This window comes from Meleagris gallopavo, chromosome 2 (genome assembly GCF_905368555.1).
Source record: "Meleagris gallopavo chromosome 2, MGAL_WU_HG_1.1, whole genome shotgun sequence".
NCBI classification, from domain to species: domain Eukaryota; kingdom Metazoa; phylum Chordata; class Aves; order Galliformes; family Phasianidae; genus Meleagris; species Meleagris gallopavo.
The window spans coordinates 57,559,274-57,580,085 of NC_139405.1; the positions used below are offsets into that span (position 1 = coordinate 57,559,274).

The 20,812-nt window shown below is 35.5% G+C and overlaps 1 protein-coding gene across 5 annotated transcripts in view; it reads right to left on the reverse strand.

Annotated features, from left to right (window-relative positions):
* The window catches only part of LAMA2 (laminin subunit alpha 2), a 337,231-nt gene that overhangs the window by 212,038 nt on the left and 104,381 nt on the right, over nt 1-20,812 (reverse strand). For all 5 annotated transcript variants that reach the window (XM_085217335.1, XM_085217334.1, XM_085217332.1 and 2 more), the window contains exons 5-6: nt 4,716-4,895; nt 2,425-2,514 (exon numbers count right to left, since the gene is read on the reverse strand). In XM_085217335.1, coding sequence (XP_085073461.1) covers nt 2,425-2,514; nt 4,716-4,895 — 270 coding nt within the window. The remainder of the gene's footprint in view (nt 1-2,424; nt 2,515-4,715; nt 4,896-20,812) is intronic.

Genomic DNA, 20,812 nt, shown 5'->3' on the forward strand with positions numbered 1-20,812 from the left:
TTTGAAGATTTGTCCCTATATGTAATCTGCATTCCAGCTGAAATTATGAAAACATTATAATTAATGGCTAAAATCTGTAATTCCTTTGCTTACTCATTTTTATTTATTTATGCATCCTGTATTCACTCATGAGAGACAAAAGTTTGTTTAACTTGAATAGTTCAATTTTTAGGAAAGCAGCCAGAGCGTGGAGGAATTTGGCCAGAGAATCTTAGGAGAATCTAAGAACACAGGAGTATCTACTTCCAACTTACTGAAGCAAGAAGAATGGGAGAACGAAAGTTTTCCAGTGCAGCAAATAAGACAGATTGCTGGCAGTCCTCAGAGCTTCGCATTACAGGAAAACTAACTTGATTGCTAGCTTACACTAGAAGGGTGATCCAACCTCCGCCCTTCCCTTGATGTAGCACTCCTGCAGCTACAGAGTAACATCAGGTCTGCTGACTGATTCCATAAAAATAATCTTAAAGTTAAAAGAAAAGATGACTATTTTTTGCTGGATAATTCAACTCATCTTGTTTGTAACCTTCTAATTGTACAACTAAATTGCATACGAGGGCAGCAAGTGAAGGTTTATACAGGAAGTGGGAGGAAGATCACCACCCTTGCAGCGGTCTTTCAGTTTCTCAGATCACCTCAGTCCTAGCTTAGTCTCAGCATGAAAATATTGTTGTAGGCAGTGCACAAACTCCAAGCCTCAGAATAAGACGGGGAAAGAAAGAAATAGTTGTTTACAGACAGGAACAAAAACTGACTTTCCAACTGTTTTTCAGTGGAGCAGATATCCTGTGGTCCATGAGAGCCCTCTCAAGGACAACATAGCAAGATTACCCGGAGGAATTCTATGGCTGACCAGGCAAAGTATGAATCTTGCAAAACAAGGACAAGTTACAGAATGCTTCAGAACAGCAAGGCAGTAAATTCAAGCAAGTTTATTCTTTTTAATGCTAGAGGAAAATTTATAGAGTCACGATGTTTTACAAGCCAAAGTCTACCTATCTCAGTATGGCTCATTATAGAGAGTATCCTTGAAGATCTAAACCAAATATTCCAAATCTCTTATATCTTGAGTTGTTTCATTTACTGTATTTGTGATACTGGTTAGATAATATATATTTTTCATCCTGTAAAAGATGATACTACCCTTGTCAAAATGCCCTTTTAATCAAGTATCCCAACAATCTGAAGTCTGCCTTCATCTGCAATAATAGCTGTTCTTTTTTGAGGTAGGGCCACATGGCACAGAGATAACACAGCAGTTTGATAACGAAGACCATCTATGTATTTGAAACATTGCTTGCTACGCATATCACTTCCGAAAAGACTTGCAAGGATTAAACCAAGGAGTTTGTAAAATTTTTTAAAAGTACCATGGAAATTGCTCAGAAATGCTAATGCAATATCTGTCAGATTTCGTGGGGTTTTTTTTGGTTGGTTGGTTGGTTGGTTTTGTTCTTTGTTTGTTTGTTTTTAAGGAGTTCTTATCCAATTGTCCAGTATCATACAGAAACAAGATTTCCTCCTATACTGCACAAAAATTCTAATTGAGTGAACAGCATATGAAGAGCTCTCACATTGTGGCACACCAGTAATATCTGTAGATTGCAAATTCTGTATTAGTGATGGTGTGCATTTTGACTATCAATAATAAATTATATTTCTATATTTCTGTTATAACAGCTACATGTTTATTAACAGTGTAAAAGGAGATCTACATGTTTAAAATAAATAGTGAACAGTTTGTGATTTTCAAAACTAGAATGATTGATCACTCAATATTTCATGTATAGTAAATATGCCATTATAATTGTTTGTTTACAAGTATGGATTAAATACCTGTAAGTTTTTTAGGAAATATCTAAACTAATATCAAATAAGAAAAACTGACAGTATTCAATTCTACAGATACATAATGTAACCCTAATTTGTTTGTTTGTTTTTCTGGAAAATATTGAATATGAACAGAATTATCTGAAATCTATTCTTCCAATATAGAGAAAGCTTCTGCTGATGTTGCATGAATGGCAATTTTTCTTGTTGCCAGCACTATTTCATCCTGGCACATCTTCTGACTGTTCTTCTAAGTCATGGGTGTTCAATCTTCCAGACTGCCTAGGCTGCACTGAGTGAAAAGAAATTGGTCTAGGCCACATATTAAATAAGTAATATAGTTAATGAATATAAACAATAAAGATTATATATAGAAAGAGTTATTAAAACATTAATAAAGAGGGCAACACAAAGTTAAAACAAGTGGGTTGAATGAGATATGTTCTAGATGAAGAAGAAACATAAATTCACAAAACTCTGAGGAATTCAGAATCAAGATTCTTATGTTTCAACCATGTGAATAAGGTAGATTTAGGGAGGGAGGGATGGAGGAAGCCGAAGAAAGAAAAGACAGAAGGAAAAAATAATACATACATTGGTCACTGGATCAAGCGGACAAGCCTTCGCATGGCCTGAGCATATGCACATGCCACCAACTGAGATATCTTTTATAGAATAGTAATACTGTAAGACAAAACAGAAATTGAATTGCTAAGTGAATTGTAAAATGCAGGCATCAAAGTACAGAATTCATTTCTGGTGACAAAACTGCCAGGTCCTGTTTTACTTCTCTTTTTGATCTATTACAAACATAGTATAAAGTATAATCCTAGGTGCATTTTGATCAACAGATTCAGGCTTAGTGAGAAGAAAGGGTATAAATTGGCACAATTCCATTTGTTTGAAGCCAGAGCAGCCATGTCAATTTATACACAACACACACCAAATATGAACATAGGTAATATGCACAGTGGATGATGAAAATTCAAATGCTGTAGAATTTAATCCCTTTGGAAAACATCAAAAGACAAAGGCACAATAATGAGGAGAAAGGAAAGGTTAGGAAAAAAACTCAGGTTAGGAACACCTTTCTTCACCTTACTTGAGTATTACCTGGACATTATCTGAGCTGTGGAAAGAACTGCTTTTTACTTCAGAATGGCCATAGAAGAACCTTCTTTGATAAGATTTAAGTAACTTCTGACCTGTTGCTCTTACATGTGACCATCTCTCTTTGGTGGAGATTAACACTCTAACCAGAAAGGAGATTGAAAAAGCATTTAACACAGAATCCTAGAATCATTTGAGTTGGAGGGGACCCTTAAAAGTCATCTAGTCCAAATCCTCTGCAATGAACGGGGAAACCTACAGCTATATCATGTTGCTCAGATCCCTGTGCAGTCTGACCCCAAATGTCTCCAGAGATGGAGCAACCACCACATCTCTGGGCAATCTGTTCCAGTGCCTCATCACCCTTATATATTACACATATTTGAAAAGCAAACGTTAGATGACATCTTGTCCACTTTTGTCATTATTAACAGTCTACAACACAGAAAATTTATCAATTATGATTATCCTTTGTTTCCTATTTGTTGGAATGCTTTGATCTAGAGGAAAAGCCAGAAAAGTATTGCAAGTTTCAATTAGTCCTTGTTCCTTTGAAACATATCTCTACAAAAATCTCATGAAAACCTGTCATACAGAAGCCATTACTCTTTGTTGGTTTGAGAAATTGGTAGATTGTTCTGCAGTAGGTTTTACTGAGTATATAGTGATTTTTAGAATGTGAATTGGGATCTTAAATTCAATTTTGTGATTCTACTCACTTGGAATCACTAAATCTATATACTTAAACACAATTTTCAGGATTAGTGAGATCTGCAATAACTACACTCAACTGAAATCTATTCTGGGTTTGCAGAACTTAACAGAATGCCATATTCCTAACTTTTAGAAGTATCCTGCTTCCTAGGAATTTGGAGGAAAAAATGAATACTATGAAAGTGGTGTGGAAGAAAAAAATTTTTCTCTTTACAGTTATCCATCATGATAAATGACAGTAATTAAAGCCAAGAATGCCAGTTATTATAGTGGTACCCTAAGCAACTCTCCAGAATTAAAATAAGATCAACAGAAAGAAGTGAACAGAAATGAAAAATGTGGACAGGTATATGTTCCCTAAAATAGTTTTAAAGAATGCTTTATGGAAAGAAAGAAAGAAAAAAAAAGAAAAAAAAAAAGCAGAGGAAAAACAGAAACTTGCTTTTTTAATAGAAATTATAGAAATGTTATTATAGAATGACATGCAGCACTGGAGCAGTAGGAAGACAGACACCTGTCATACAAAGAAAGTATGGAATGTGGAAAGACAGAGGTCAGGAGTGTGTAGACACAAATAACAGTGGAGAAGATAGCTATGGTGTGAGCTTGAATACTGCAACCATTCTTTTAAACAAAAACAGGATCTAAAATTTCCCTGCTAGAAATAATCATATAACAATGTCAAAAATATGTTGCATCCAGGTAGTACTGCTACTAATACTACCAGTACTAGAAACTGTACTCAGAGAAAATGTTCAAGGAATGCTAAAGGATTGAGCAGCTGAAGATGCAGGAGAACGTTATTTAACAGCTGCCATTGGCCAATTATACCTGCATCAGAATATTTACATTCAAGGGAGCTCTATGTTTACATATGTTAATAACACCATTAAGCAGAAAACATTAAACTCTGATTTCTGAAATACAAAACACTGAGAAGATGAGGAAATCCTATTAGTACCAGTATTTCGACATAATCTTCCAAAATTTCTTATGCTAAGCAAAAGGAAGTACATAATTTCTAAAAGAACATGTGTTTCTACTGTCTTGGCAGAACTTACCCTCCTTGTAACGATGGGATCAATTTCAGTGGGATCTTTGTGTGCGAACATCATTAAATCAGCATTTAGTGTTCGTATCCTCTGAAATCTCAGGCGAATAAAGCGAGCAGAGGTGAATTCCAGTAACGCACGTGAAGGATCATCAGCACTAGGCCGTCCATTAATTAGAGAAGTGTGAATCTGGAGATAGAATTATAAAAGCAACTAGCCATTAGATGACAGCAATGCTGCCGTGATTATGCCACTAAATACCATTAAAGGCACTGTGTGAATGCCTTGTAAGCCTAAAATATCTTCATCTATATAACTCAGATGTCTCCACAAAAATATTCCACATACTCATTAATCCCTTTTTGAGCAAAAGAAAGCCATAAGCTATAGAATAATTATAGCACAAACTGAATAAATCTACAATGTCCTACAATAACATTCATGCTCCTGGCATTTCATTTCCTCTCTTCCAACATTAAATAAATATTTTCAAGTTGTTGAACAACTGAAGGGATTGAAAATCTGAGTTAAAGGAATGGATACTTGGAATGGGATTCGGAATTCACCAGGGATCAGTTTGCACCTTTTACAGCAGTAGTTATCAAAAGACTTGAACTATGTTTTTTGTAAAGCCACAATAAGATATCTTCTGAAATCTGAAAACTACAACAGCTGGGTGAGATAAAATAAGCATTCATAAGCACCTCCCACTGTCTCTTCACACAGTATAACATCGCCTTTGAATCTTGTTCTCAATGAGCTGAGTTCATTTTCTGGGTTGCAACAGTTTTCACCCTGTCCCTAAGAAAAGCTTTTAAAATTTAATAAAATGCTGTTCAATATTTGTTTTTCCAAGGATCCGCTCTCCACTTACAGTTTGGTTTCCATAAAGATTTTCCCCCTTTCTCTTCCTCATATCCTAAGTGCTAGAAATCTGAGTAAGTGTGCCTTGTAACTCTTTCAGAAAGCCTCCAAAAACTCCAATTGCAGCAACCAGGGTAAGGCAAAAAAAATAGGCAATTTTCTCCCTCTCCTGCAAAGATGAAGCCTTTTCAGCTGGTCACTGTGCAACATAGAGTAGCTGTTAACAGAACAAAACAGATGGTCTGGTACAAAAGTGTTCTTAGAAAAGTCCTAGAAGAAGAAAAATGTCAGGTATAGCAAATATTGGTAATGAACGTCTAGTAGAAGGGAGGAAAATAAGTTTCCTGTATTCTGAAGTGTTAAATTTTAATTGGGGTACTTTTATTACAGGCTGGTACACTGAAAGATGTTTTGGTGATGAGCTACACAAGCAGAACATTAGAATGAACAAGATAATAATTTATTCTTCATGATGTATATGTTGTGTATCTCACCTCAGCACTCCAAGTGAAAGGTCAGACCACCCAGCCATTTCCTGTCATTGAACATGGTTGTATTGCCACTGCTTCAGGAAAACAACCACGTTTAGAATGCCAGGGCAAGAAACACCAAATCTTTACTCCCTGCAGAGTTTTTGCAGGCACTGAATAGAAGGCTTATTGAGTAACAGCTGTTTTGCACTGTTTATGTGATAACTATTACCTTTTTATTTTCATTACCAACGGGGTAACCCTAAACCTCATCACATTCAGCATCCTGTTCCATTGTATCCACAAAAGCACACTGAGCCATTCTGCTGGGAGAAACTTTCCATCATTTCTTGCCCAAATACAGATCCAGGTTATCTCCAGGAAGAAGTGATATTGCTACCTCCTCCTGAGATCATAACAACACTCTCACTTTGAACTTTGACTCAGTTTTGCTCCTGACTACAAGTAATTAAATTAGACAGCTGGCTGAAAAGAAACAGAATAAAATGCCATGAAAAAGGCAGAATACAGAAAAAGATTATACTAAAACCCCTGCAGGAAATAAAGAGGAGCTCCTGAATGAGAAATGTCTGGCTATAAGCTGGACAAAAATACATGGCCAGCAAGCCAATTGCTCAGGTCCCCAGTGAAAATAGAGAGGTGAACATGTGTGGAGAGTAAACTTCAAAAGAAGCAGGGAGATGGTGACAATAGGTCCAGTGAAAATCCACAGAACTTTCCAAAACAAGCAAGATTTTAGGAATAACAGATGCCTAAGACTTCTTTACACATTTACCAGTGAGCAAGAAAATCCTTTTTGTTTCCTTTTTATTTTTATTTTTTGTATTATGACCTCCTTCCTTAAACAGGATCTGAGAGATTCCTTTCTTAGAGGCATCATGCATCAGGGTTGTGGTCTTAAACAGAGGAATACTGAAAACTGAATGTTGATATTCCAGTCAAAGAGAAAGAATACACACAAAGTAGCATTGAAAACAATCTGTCATTAACCTTTTAAGAACAATAGCATCAGGGTTATAAGCAGCAGTCTGACCACCTTGTCAAAATTGAGAAAAAAAATACGATTTTGGTGTGTTTGGGGAGAAAGATGCAGGTAAAAACCCATGTACTGTAATAAGAAAGTGCCCACAGAGAGTTAAGTGTATGAATCACAAGTGCAGCTTGACCCCAAATGACAGAGCTGACAAATAGCAGTCATATCTTCTAATTTTTTTTATTTCCTTTTTTTTTAAGAGAGAACAGACTTAGTCCTAAGACACTTGTTAGGGGAAAAAAAATATATTCTGGAGCAACAGCTTTACAGAATTAAGATGTAAATTAATCAAAAATCGCCAAAAGCATTTTTTTCAAAAGAGACTCCCTTTTTAAAAAGTGCTACAGATCTATTTCCCAGCAATACACCTATTTGGCAGAACCAACCTAACAAATATGATAACATTCATTTATATTGTCTTTCATATTTGTGATGAAATGTTCACAATTTCATTTTAAAACAACAAATAATCTGCCATAATTACTGAAATGTAGCAGTGTCCTGCATTAAATGTGGCATATGCTCAAGCGTGTACATAAAAAAAACCCACAACACTGAGATCAGGAAATTTAAACTGGGTAGTTTTACAAAAAATAAATCCAAAGGGAAATCTTTACAAAGGCAAAATTATTTACTCTATTTCTCCTCCTCTCAACATCTGTGATGAAATCATTAATTTCCCCTAGAAACATTTGCAATGAACTTTAAGACTGTCTATTTAAATTGTTCCTACTCCTTGAAAAGAGAAAAAGGAAGAAACTAAGTGTACCTTGGGAACATCTGTCATTAAACAGTACAAATCATAAATAGCATTTTTAAAGAAGTTTGAGTGGAAATTGGACTTAAAATATATTCAACATGATTCTTTCACAATAACACATAGCTGTTTTTCAAGAACTTAATTTCTCTTCTTACCTGCCAGCACAATCCTGCTCTTATTAGTAAGATACAGTTTGCAAAACAGCAAGTTTTCAGTCAAAATAATAACATGGCCCCTATCTTCCAAATGTTTTTGAATCAGGTTTGAAAACTATTACAGTGAACATAGCCTTCAATAATTGTCTACCTTTATATCATTCATGTTCATCATAGTTGGAACACTTATAGTTCCTGCGCAGATTAGTCGCATTTTCACATAGGCAGCTAAGGCACAAATGTCCTGCACTACATCTATGTGTACTGCAGTATGAATCATGCAGGAATTCTACAGATTTTACCAGGAAAGTATTAATAACTTAATCCATCCGTTGAGCTGCTATCATTTTGATAATTCAAGTCTCCATGAGAAAACAATCTCAAATTTTCCTCAGTTTCTATGGACAGCTTTTATTTATCAATTCCAAGTTTGAGGCAATCACCACTTCGGACTCTAAATGAAAGCAATATGGTTTTCAACCCCAGAAAATTCTTCTTGAATCAGGAAATCTTCCAGGATTAAATACCAGTAAATGGAATTTTGTGGGAAAATGCACATCCCTTTCAAAACACCTAAAAGTTACCATTACAAAAGCCAAATTCTCATTTTGTAAGATCATTTTGAACAATATCTGATTTGTCAACTAATTTAACAGTCAGAACTAAAGCAGGTTGCCAAGGACCACATTCCCATAACCTCTCTTTACCAGCTCTTACCTACTCTCAGAGTAAAGAAGTGCTTCCTGAAGTTGAGATGATATCTCTTATGTTTCAGCTTATGCCTCTTGTCTTAGCATTGGAAATCACTGAAAAGAGCCTGGCTCTATTCTCCTTGCACCCTTCCTGGTGTATTTGTACATATTAATCAGAGTCCACCTGAACTTTTTCTCTTCTCGAGGCTATGCAGTCCCACCTCTCTTTAGCCCTTCTATGTAGGGAAGGTGCTCCAGCCCTTTCATCATCTTCATTGGACTCTCTCCATCATGTCCACGTTGGGGAGATAAGAACTGAGCCCAGTGATCCAGATGCAGTCTCACTAGTGTTGAATAGAGGGGAAGGATCACCTCCTCTGATCTTTTGGCAATACTTTGCCTAATGCAGCTCAGGGCACACTCTGTCCTATCATCTAAAACATTAATGAAGATGTTAATTGGACTCAAATTACATATATTTTAATACATATAAATGTATTAAACTTATTTTAGTTACTAACTTACCTATCTCCTGGATTTGGTTTGGAATAAAATTTTCTAGCAGCTATTGAAAAATACATAACCCAGTTAGATGGAAAACCAGAAAAGCCATTTTCTTACACCAAAGATCCATCTAATTCAATGTCCTGTCTCCAAGTAGAAAACTGTTTGAAAGGAACATAAAAAACAGGGCACACAATCTCTCTGCTACATCTTCACTTCTTTTGAATGGTCTAAATGCTTCGTGAACTACATACTGAATCTGAGCCACAGAGATCAATGTCTACCAATTGTATCTTTCTCTAGTAGTCTATTCCCTTCTTCCACCACTATACTTGTTAGATTTTTCTTCATTACAGACATTTGCCATAATGAAAAGAAACCTATTTTTTCTTAAAGACAAACAAAAAAAAACCCTGTATTTTTTGTTGCTTTTTTGTTGTGTTTGCATTATTTATATATAAAGATACACATTTTTCTCTTTTAAACCTAGATCAGATCATAAATTGTTTCAATGGCAGTGTTTGAGTTCTATACTTGATGAAATTGTGATTCTCCATTTCTTTTAATTTTTGAACATCAGTACAATAAGCTTTTCAGAAACCTGTTGAGAATGACGATTCTCTAAACTGAAGACAATTTAATCCATTTAATCCAAAATATTCAGCCAGCATTTAAATAATTTTTTACATTACTTTTTATCAACACTGAATTTCACATTTTTCATTTTTGCATCATACAAAAAAAATTATTAATTTTGTGTTACCAACTGCACTACACGTTATTTTATTTTATTTTACTTTCCAGTAGGCTGAACAACACAGATGATACCAAAGATATTCAAATACATCTCAGTGAATTAGAATCTCTGTACTGTGACAGAAGTGAGTGAACTGTGGTAACCTGTGTCATACAGTAACCAAAACTACTGTAGCATGCTACGGATAGCACAAAGGCAAGCATACCTAATCATTCCTCGCACATAGTTTCCACACACTTGGTAAGCCTCGAGGGATTTCCATGAACTCAGTCTAATTTAAATCCAGATAATCTTTTGAAGCTATACCCATTATGTAATAATGATTTTCTCACCTGATTTGCGTGTCGTAGGAAAAATAATCAAAAGTCTCCCTTTGCTTGTATTAACCCTGGCTCTTAATAAATTCTCATTCTTCAATTAGAACAAACAAGTATATATGCGTCTACCAGATCTATTCTTTATTAGACTATTTTTTGAATTCTTAATTAGGTTGGCACAGCTTTCAATCTTCCAATTCTGTAGTTTCCTTAGATTCCTCAGGAAGGTTTAAAAAAAAAAAACCCTGGTGCTTAATCTGACACCCTACACTCTTCTGCTACTGAGACTGTTTTTAAGTGAGGAATTAAATAGTTACTGCTGTAATTCAATTATTTTAGACCTGAGTTACTCTTCACTATTAAATTTATCAATTATTTCTATTCCTCTTCATTTAACAACCTAGTTTGTGAATTCTCCAATTCCTATCAAGTAAATAATGTTTCCTGTGCAGAAACTCCCCTGACACTCTCTACAGCGAAAACTGATTCAAATCATTAATTTAGCTTTTCTGCAATGACCTTATCTTCCTGGAGTGCTCTTTGATCATCTCTCAGCCCACCAATTCTCTGACAGACTTCTTGAATCTGATATGCTTGAAAAAAGATTATTTCAACTTCATACTCAGTAAGACAAAAATATTTTCTGAATCTTTATTGTGGTTTAACATTTCATTTGCTGGAGCTTATTTTCCTCTTTATTTTCCTTTTTTTTTTTTTTGGCAGAAAAGATGTGACTTTAGAAAAGAAGCTAGTTTGCTTTTAATATCTTCTGTTTAATTAGTTTATGGCTGAAGTATTCTGCAGTATTGTTGGAACCACTTTTAAATGTAGCATGCATGTGTTCCAAGTGCACATGATAGTAAAATGATAGTATCTTTAAACAAACCCTAGGGAGCCTGGAAATCTTTGAGCTATTCTATTTTTAACTTGTACCTCAGTAGATTAAAAAAAAAAAAAAAATCTGATTATTTTTACATGACAGTTGTTAAACAGAAATACTCCTAACTAGGATCTGTGTGTTGTTCTGCACTAAATCATTTATTTACAAGCTGCACTCATTGACCACTCTGTGTCTTTGCTAATTGGTATACTTCTTGATAAGTTCCCAATGGATGGCACCCCTTTCCTCCAGCATGTCAGCAGCACCATTCAGATTGATGTCATCTACAAATTTGCTAAGGTTGCACTAAATCTCACTGTCCTAGTTACCATTAAATTCACACTGACTTCTTCATAGACTGTTGGTTGTCATTTATCTCCTCTATTGATGCTCTGAGTGAGGTAAGGCTTAGCTTACTCAGATGCCTCACTTAAAAGAGCTCCCAGCCCTTGATCTGATACCAGCCTCTGAATCTACTCCGTAGTTGCCCATCCAGAGGTAGAGGAGTCTTCCTCCGGGGGTCGCCAGCCAACAGGCAAAGACTGCGCCTGCCTAGTTGGTGGTGCATTTGCCAGTTCAGGCTTCAGAGAGAAAAGTTGGTTAAAATCTTTCCAGTCACCACTGGATGTGCAGTCTGCTGTGGTTCTTTTGCTTGGTGTCAAAAATCCCCAACTAGAGCAAACTTTCTACAGACAGGCACATTATCTCCTTGTACAAAGAGCCACAGAGGTGAAGAGATGCATCCTCCCACAGGATCTCAGAGTCAAGCCTCTGCTGTAGTGGGGTAGTTGCCCCAGACAGTGCTTAGGATTGTGAACAGAAGTGTGTCACCAACATTTCTGAGCACACACATTGTTTCTACTTCTTCTATGCACCTTCCTTCATGAATGGATGTGCACACACTTTTTATTAACACACTTCAACAAATTAAAGAATTTTAAGCATGCACTATGTTTAATTTCAAATATAAAATATCCACATATGAATCCAAGTGCTGTATTTTTATTTTTTTTTTACTTGGAGCTTTGGTATTTGAACTCAGTTACTTTGCCAAGCAATTTGAATGCAGTCAGTATCAAACTGTTTGTAGGATATAAAGAAAACCCGCAGGCTTAAGCTGCATACCGTGGAGTTATGTTCCTTACAAGAAAACTGCATCAATAGTCATTATGCTTTCCATTGAGACACATCAATATACTGTATGTTCAATAAACATACTTCTCTCATAATATTTGCAGGCAACTTACTGCAATTTGTCATGGGGAAGTAGTAGGAAGACCAGCTCTCCACAACCATTTTTGCCTATTAGTGGTCAATAACTCACTTCAAGTACTCAGTAGATTATTTTAGCTATCATATCAATAGTGGTTGTGTAAGTCAGTAGTCTGAACCTAAAATATTCTCAAAAAAGGTCAGTTTCTCACTTAAATACATCAGAAGGCAACATAAAGGAGAGAAAATCTTCTGTCTTATGTAAAAAGACTTGCTATTTGTTAATCAGCAGTTAAGAAGACATAAATCAATCTTAAAATTAATGAGAATGGTACTCCATGATTTACATTCTCAAGTTACACAAGCACATTAATATGAAGATGAACAATAATGAATGTCAGTTTTCTACAGGTGATTCAGTAGTTCTTATAATTTTCCTACCTAATACTGGCTTTAATTATCTGTTGCAGTAGATTTAAAATTGCTGTTGATTAACTAATGTCTTGGTGTCTTATATTTAATCTCTACAGACAAAAATTCTGTTTTCTTAGTGCAAGCACGAGCCTAGCTGGTTTCAAAACTAGAATAGCAGATGAAAGTATATGCCAGAAATCATCATCCTATTTTTCACTATAAGTATACAGTTTAAAACTGTGTATGAAAAATAGCGTATTTGGCAAGGTTTTCTGTAGTTCTAATAAATATCTTACTGTCTTAATTTATTAATAGTTTAGTAAGTGAAAGCACAACTCCATTCTGTGCCTCACTAATGAGTAAAAGAGCTGCTTGAAATGCAGTGTTTAAACTTGCATTAAAATGTCAAGGGCTGTGCATATCAAACTCTATCTCTACTAATTCCCCCAAAGAATACAGACAAATGTCAGTTCAACGAACTGTTTAGCAAATACTATTGTGTCATTGACAACTATACTCTACCTCTTAGCCTAAATGAAGCTTCATCTCTTCAGTTCTGATTAACACATTTTTGTCATTTTACTGTTTCCAATTTCACCTGAAACAGATATTGTTTATTCTAGCCACTGCTTTTGTACTGTTCCAATAATTCTCAGGCTTGTCATTTTTGGATAAGAAACAATTTTTCAAAGACATCATCTTGCATGCTTTTAAACAGACTGTTCATTGTCAGAACAATGGTTATTTATAAATGATAGAATAATAAGGAATTTGATTACTCTGAGAGTATATTGTCATTTCAAGATTTTATTTTCTTTTTGTTATTGCTTTAACTAAATGAAGCACTATGCCATGCTGCAGTTTCAACAACAGTTCAGAATACCACCGGTCATAAATGACTCAGACAACGCAGTGCAAGGCCTGGAATAATGCACTTTTATGCAGCAATGATTGTTTATATTCTGCTGCCTTTTCAAAGTGTTAAACAGAAATGAAATACCATTTCCTTATATAAAGACATATTTTGTGCTTAGTAATAAGATTGCTGCAGGAACATTCTTAAAGATGAAAAACACTGAACCAGTACTTTTAAGTTATCTTTGAACTAGAATTAGTACTATGTTAGAAGTTCTTAAACACACGGCCACAGGTGGCTTGTGATTTCAAATCAACAAATGAAAGCTGTTTTAAAACATCAATAGACCAATCTCCCATATCTGAAAGCATGTTCAACCAGTGTCATTCCATTTTGCATTTTCTTAAAGTCACAGAGCTGCGGCCTAATCTGGTTGCTATTATGCAGGCAGATTAGAAGAAGAAATGAAGCATGATCACTCAGTAGCTGATGCCAATATCATCTCCAACTACGGTTCAGTTCTGAAAACTATATTAGGCTATGTTTTGGTGTAGAAGTGACACACACTGGTATTGTTGAGTTAGCTACCATTACCTTATTAAAGGGTAAAACGTAACGGTTTATCAAATATATCCTTCATATGTACTCAAAAATCGTAACAAAAATCTAAGTTATGGTGTTTTCTTCTTCATTTTTATTTTAAAGGCCTAAAGTAAAATGGTATGTTCTAGTAAGAGGACATCTTCCCATTATTATGTAGGTCACTCCAAAAGTAATGCCTCCTCTGTGTTTTCAAGGAAACTACAACAGATACAAAGAGCAGAATAGCACTATGCGATGAGCAAATTCTCAGCTACAAAACTCTAATTTGCATCGTAGTCATGACAGCTGGGTATGCATTTTTGCCAGCAATGACCAAGAGCCCACATGATATTCTCATAAAATCCTGTACCCTCAGCAGAGGTGACTCACTGTCACTACTGCTGAAATGCACCCTTCACTGTGCTCACATTCGTTGTTTGGTCTCCATAAACATTCAGCAAGCATCAGTGAATGTCACGCAATAACATGTAATGGAATATTGGTGGGAAGGTTCAGCCCCACTGCCATACCATCAACATATGTCACTGAAGTTGTGGGCCAACATAATAACACAGGAGGCATTACTTTCAGAGCAGCCCTCATAATTTCTCTTATTATCTGATTATCCTGAAAACTCATGGCACTTTTCACTAGACTTGTTCCTGAATGAGGTGTACTGCGAAGTGCATTGTGGAATTACAGCCAAATTCTAGCCTGCACAGAATGGGGACCATCAGAAAGAAAACCCACAGGAATTTGTGCAGCTGTAAGCAGTTGCAGCAGGCTGCCAAACACAACAGCTGATGTAAAAGGGTGAGAATGCAAGGATTTAATCTGTTCCTGAATGAAGGGCAAGGGTTTCAGGATATAAAAATAATTCTGTTAAAAACAGTAAACAAGTACATCTGCTCCTGAACATTATCATTAAATAAACTGAAGTGACATGCTTTACATTACTTCAGCATTCTTGTTTTGAATGACAAATCTGAAGACTTTTGAACTGGGGAAATTTAAATAAAACTTTATTATTATTTTTTGCTTTAGTCCTACATGTGGTAAAGCCCATTACAACTAGTAAAGGCTGTGTCATATCATTTGGAATACCTTATAATAATTAGAATACGTTTGAAAACCAGATGGAATACCTTTGAATGGTAATTACATAGTGCCCTTAAAAACATTTACAATGTTTTAAAAAGAAAGATAAAATAGGATTTTGAGGTGTAAAAGAAAAGAAATTTTGGTTCTTCTCTTATTCCTAACCTGATATTCTCTAACTTGAAAATATTTTACAGGAGCTAAGAAAAAAATCAGGAGGAAAAGAAAGGTAATAGAGAATGAATAAAAAAGGACAGGAATGACATAACAAAGCTTCTGTAACGTAGAGAAGATAAAAGAAAACAGGTGTGCTTTTGTTTTTGTTTTTGTTGTTCATTGCTCCCATGAATAACTGTTGTAAAGATACAGAAATACTAGCATTATTTTTGCTACAGAAACTAAACCTGGCAGGGTTTTGTCAAATTCTCAGGTACTTGGGTTTTTCAGATCTCATTTACTGAAAATAATGACTCGTATATTAAACCAGCTTGCTTTTTTTACTTTGTCACACTGTGTTTTCACCATCTCTTTCCCCACTTAGTCACCTGTTGCCAACCCACACCAGACCTTAAACACTAAAACAGACAGAGCATGTTTCACCAAATGTATAATTAGCCCAACTTCCTCTCTTATGGCAGCCAGCATGGATGTTTTGGGAAATAATGCCAGTTGAAGAATTTTTGCTCCTAGTACTCATTTCTCATATTCTGACAGCCTGCAGCCTCAATGCATCTTAAACAGGAGCATGTAATTGAATTTTTAAGACCAGTTAATGGACTTAATTCCCATGAAATTGTTCAACAGGTTTGGATCTCATTTTAAATTTGGGCACTACTGATTACATGTTTCAGTTTATTCTGTGCAAAAACGAGTGCATTTACTGTTTTGAAAAGGTCCCTGATCATTTCATGTCTAATGTTTCATTCCTGATTTAATGATTTCTCACATAAAAAAACATGTTCCAATACTCTCACTCTTTTTTCTGCATTTCCTTGTTTTACCAGACTTTTTTTTTTTTTTTTTTTTTTTTTTTTTTTTTTTTTTTTTGAGTGGGGAGAGGGAAATCCCTCACAGAATTCATAAAATGAACACACAGATTAGGACATACAAAATGTTACAAGATTTTTGCTTTTGCAGATGGAGATTTTTTTCCTTAAAAAAAAAAAAAAAAAAAGTTTTATTTAAGTTTTGAAGAAAACTGTATGTTGAAAGGATTTTTGGAGAATGTTTCACCAAACATCTCCTTTCTAAGCGAGAGTTAACTAATTGATAACCCCCTCCATGCATACATGCAAGCAGAGTTATTTCTTCTTACATAACACATAGCATTTATCAACAGTGCATTTTACATTAATCACATCAAACAGATCTTGCAACAGTTCACAGAGTAAAACTAAAAAAGTAATTATTCCTATTATATATGTCTTAAAACTTTGTTCACCTTATTAAATCACTTTTAAATTAGTTGTAAAATTATTGCCTGTGCTGTTATCTTCCTCTAGATGAACATTTACTCCTTCATTTCCCATCTTCTAAGTGGTAAGCAATCAGTAAGAGATTATTCTGTCCTAATTCTGTCCTGACACTGTGATTTCTTCAGATTTTTGATAAATTACCTTATCAAGAACCACTGGATTGGTCACTGGTCTTGAAAGACCGTATTGATGAGATCACTCTTATCTGTAAATCTCTTTGATTCATTTCAACCACTTCAATAGATCTGAGTTCTCTGTTTTTCTGTTAGTCGCTCTCCATGCTAGCATTTATCCACATGCTTCCTAATTTTTATACTTTATTCTTCTACTAGTTTATTTGGCACAAAAAGAAAACTCGGAGTCATTGTGAAACACTTCAGTAGAACTGGTTCACTTAACCATTTCTCTGCTACGGCTAACCACACAAATAATTCATTAATTCATATAGCACTTTTGGTACTTTCCTTTTGTACTTTCGAACAAAAATTTCTCTATATTCTATACTTCCCTTGGAAGGTCCTCCAACATCTTCTAAAACAAAGAGATGCTCTACTGTAACAAGTTCCTCTGTAGGGAGCTCTCTCCAGGTACATGCTGTGTAGTTAATGACCTTGGCCCTCAAAGGACAGTATTATATCTCAATATCCTCTCCACTCAATTATTCTAATGTGCTTTAACAAGCTTCTCATATTGTTCTTGGTATGTAATGATAGCATTTTGGTTTTCCTAAATTTTGCTTGCATTGCAGTGATTTTATATTAATTTACACAAATCCTAAATTTCTTTCTAGACCAAAATTCTGTATATGGTGTTTTATTTTCTTACTAATGTCTTATATATTCTGATACTTTATTCTTATATTTATATATATGCGTGTGATAATCTAGGATATTTTTTATAAGTAGCATGCATAAACTCTTAGTTGTTTATATATATAATATACAATATACAATATATATATATATAATATACAATATAAATACAATATATATCCATCTCCCTGTGTCTGCAGATTTTCTTTGGACAAAAATCAAATACTGAGAATATGATGCCATTTCACGGAACAGCCTTTAAACAACAGCATTCATTTTACACTATCCTAGTTTACACTCTCCTCACAGAATTTTGCATTCCTTCCTCTATTGTAAGTTTGTCAACTAACAGCTTCCTGTGGTAACATTTAAGAGCACTCCAAATCAGCTTCTGCTCCATGAGGACAGGTTGCTGGCCTACGACTATGTGTAGTTTACTTTTTTCCACCACAGTGTTTATGCTTGCCTTCATCTTTGCTTTTACAGCTTTTTTAGTTCCATCACCTTGGTTATGAGGCAGTGTAGTCCTAAGTTTTTATTTTTATTAAAACTTGAAATATCAGTCCTGTCAGGCAGAGTTGGTTGCTGATACAGTTTGTTTATTCACACAAATTGGCTCAGTGCTTTTCCCATCCCTTTCATCTAGCTTCTGGATTGCTTTCAAAGAATTAGTACATTTGTATTACAATGTCTCCTTTGCTACCCATCTATCAATTTGTTGCAATACTTATTTAAAATGAAAACTCCAGATGAACTATGTTATTTGGATTTGATTTTCATTTACACACACCCCTTAGCACTCACAATAAAGCATGGGTGCTTTTGGTTTGCCTGGGCAACACTAAGTGAAGAGAAATTGTCTCGGGCCATATAGGTTGCTTCAAAAGTAATGCCTCCTATTTATTTCTGTGGAAATGACAACAGCTACAAAGAGCACGATAACACTGTATGATTAAATTCTCAGCTACAAAACACCAAATTTCCACATAGTCACCACCAGTGGCTGCAATTCTCAGTGAGCTCTCAAAGTATTCCTCAGGGCTGTATGATAAAATTTTATTATTCCTACACTTCATCCTTCAAAATAGTTGTTCACAAATGTACATACTGCTGAAAAGAGATTCCACAAGTAAGGCACAGTTGCGAAGTGAGTGTTATTTCTCTCTGGTAAGAGAAGGCTTACAAAAGTCTGGTAAAGAGACATGACCAATTTTTTAATAGCAATTCTATACGAGGAATGTATTTATAATGAATGCAAATTTAGTCGCAAATAAACTGAAATATTTATGATTTTTTCAGCAATCTTAAAGCCTATTCTCAAATTCGGTTATCAGAACATGAAGCACAGCTGCATATTTTTGCTGTTTGCAGGTCTTTGTTTACCCAGCATATCAAAGCACAAGTCTTATGAGGAGCGGCTGAGGGAGCTGGGATTGTTTAGTCTGGAGAAGAGAAGGCTCAGGGGAGACCTCATTGCACTGCACAACCTCCTGAAGGGAGGTTGGGGTGAAGAGGGGTTTGGCCTCTTCTTCCAGGCAATGGACAGGACCTGGGGAAATGGCAGCAAGTTGTATCAGAGGAGGTTTAGGTTGGACACAAGGAAAAATTTTTTCTCTCAGAGAGTGGTCAGGCACTGGAATGGCCTGCCCAGAGAGGTTGTGGAGTCGCCGTCCCTGGAAGTGTTCAAGAGGCGTCTGGATGAGGAACTGCGAGATATGGTTTAGTGCTTTGTGGTAGCAGTGGTAATGAGAAGACGGTTGCACTAAATGATCTTATAGGTCATTTCCAACCTTATGATTCTATGATTCTATGAAAATCCATAAACTTATTTGCATTAAATTGAGCTGGCACTGCACTGCTCCCTCCCCGTGCCCTGTTTTCAGCCCAGATGGGGCTGATAGTGCTCTGGTATTCAGTTGATGCTGAGGAACTGGGTTGGTCCACTTGGTGGGGCAGAGGCAGAGCTGTTGCCATGACGGCACAGAGCTGGGGTCAGCCACAGTGTCCATGTCCAAGCGGGGGGGACTCAGGTTGAACATGCCTGCATTAAAGCATACCTACATTTGACCTCAGGCTGATCTATTTTTATGTCTCTGTTTCAGGGAGATTTTACTGATCAAAATTATTTCGCCATGTAGTTTACCTGGAGTTTAACAAATACTATCTTTTTAAAAATACGGGACAATATAAGGTTTTATTATTCTAATACTAGAGAATATTCATTGGAGTAACAAGCATTCACTGGATTTCTTCCAGTCTATGGTTGTAAGTTACCTTACAAACTTTACTGTATTTTCTCTCTCTCATCTTTGCATATTGCACATTTCCCAGTTTCTTATCATCTTTTACCAAGTCTGCAAGCCCTTTGGTCCCTAAACTAATTAAAAACATGAAATAAGCCATTATTCTAGTAATTATTAATGAGTTAGCAATTACTCAAAATAAACAAGCTACTCAGAAAGTTGTGTTGCATTTTCTCATCTCAGGATAAGTGGTTCTATAAAATGCAATAGGTAGCCAAAGTAAATAAATGTTTGGGATTTAAACTCTTAGACAAAAATGATTACAAGTAGTACTTCATTTAAATGTTTTCTATGAAGTATTTCAATCATGTGGGCAAGGTCTACACGTATAAGTTCCTTCACCCCCAAGACAATGATCTACTGAGAACCTTCATTTCCCACTGTCAAATGCAGTAAGAGAAAAAAAACCAAAACTTACTGAGTTATGAAGTACAGTGTTGCTTCTCTCCTGGAATCAAATCTACTACTATCCAAAAATCAGCTACCAGACTCAATAAGAAAGCATGTTTGGATCATTACAAGCAAACACCACGACTTAAGTGTACTACTTTCCTTTGCAACATTAAAAGAATGCGTTGAATTAGAAAACTGTGTGCACAGTCCTCCTCTCATAATTTGGAAAACCTAACAGATCTATGTAGAGATGAGTAGCTCTCACCTCTTCAGGAAGGATTGCAATCAATAAATTATGGATTTTAAAGAAAAAAGTTATTTAATCAATTTGAAAGACTGTTGTGTATAACATATACTTTATATACTGTCACTTTATTGCATTTTAAGTCCTGCAATTCAGACAATAAATCTTTTTTTTTTTTTTTTTTTTTTCCCCCCAGATATCACAGGAGACATGCCAAGATAGTAAAGTAGAATATCAGATTAACTACACAAAAGAAATTCTAAT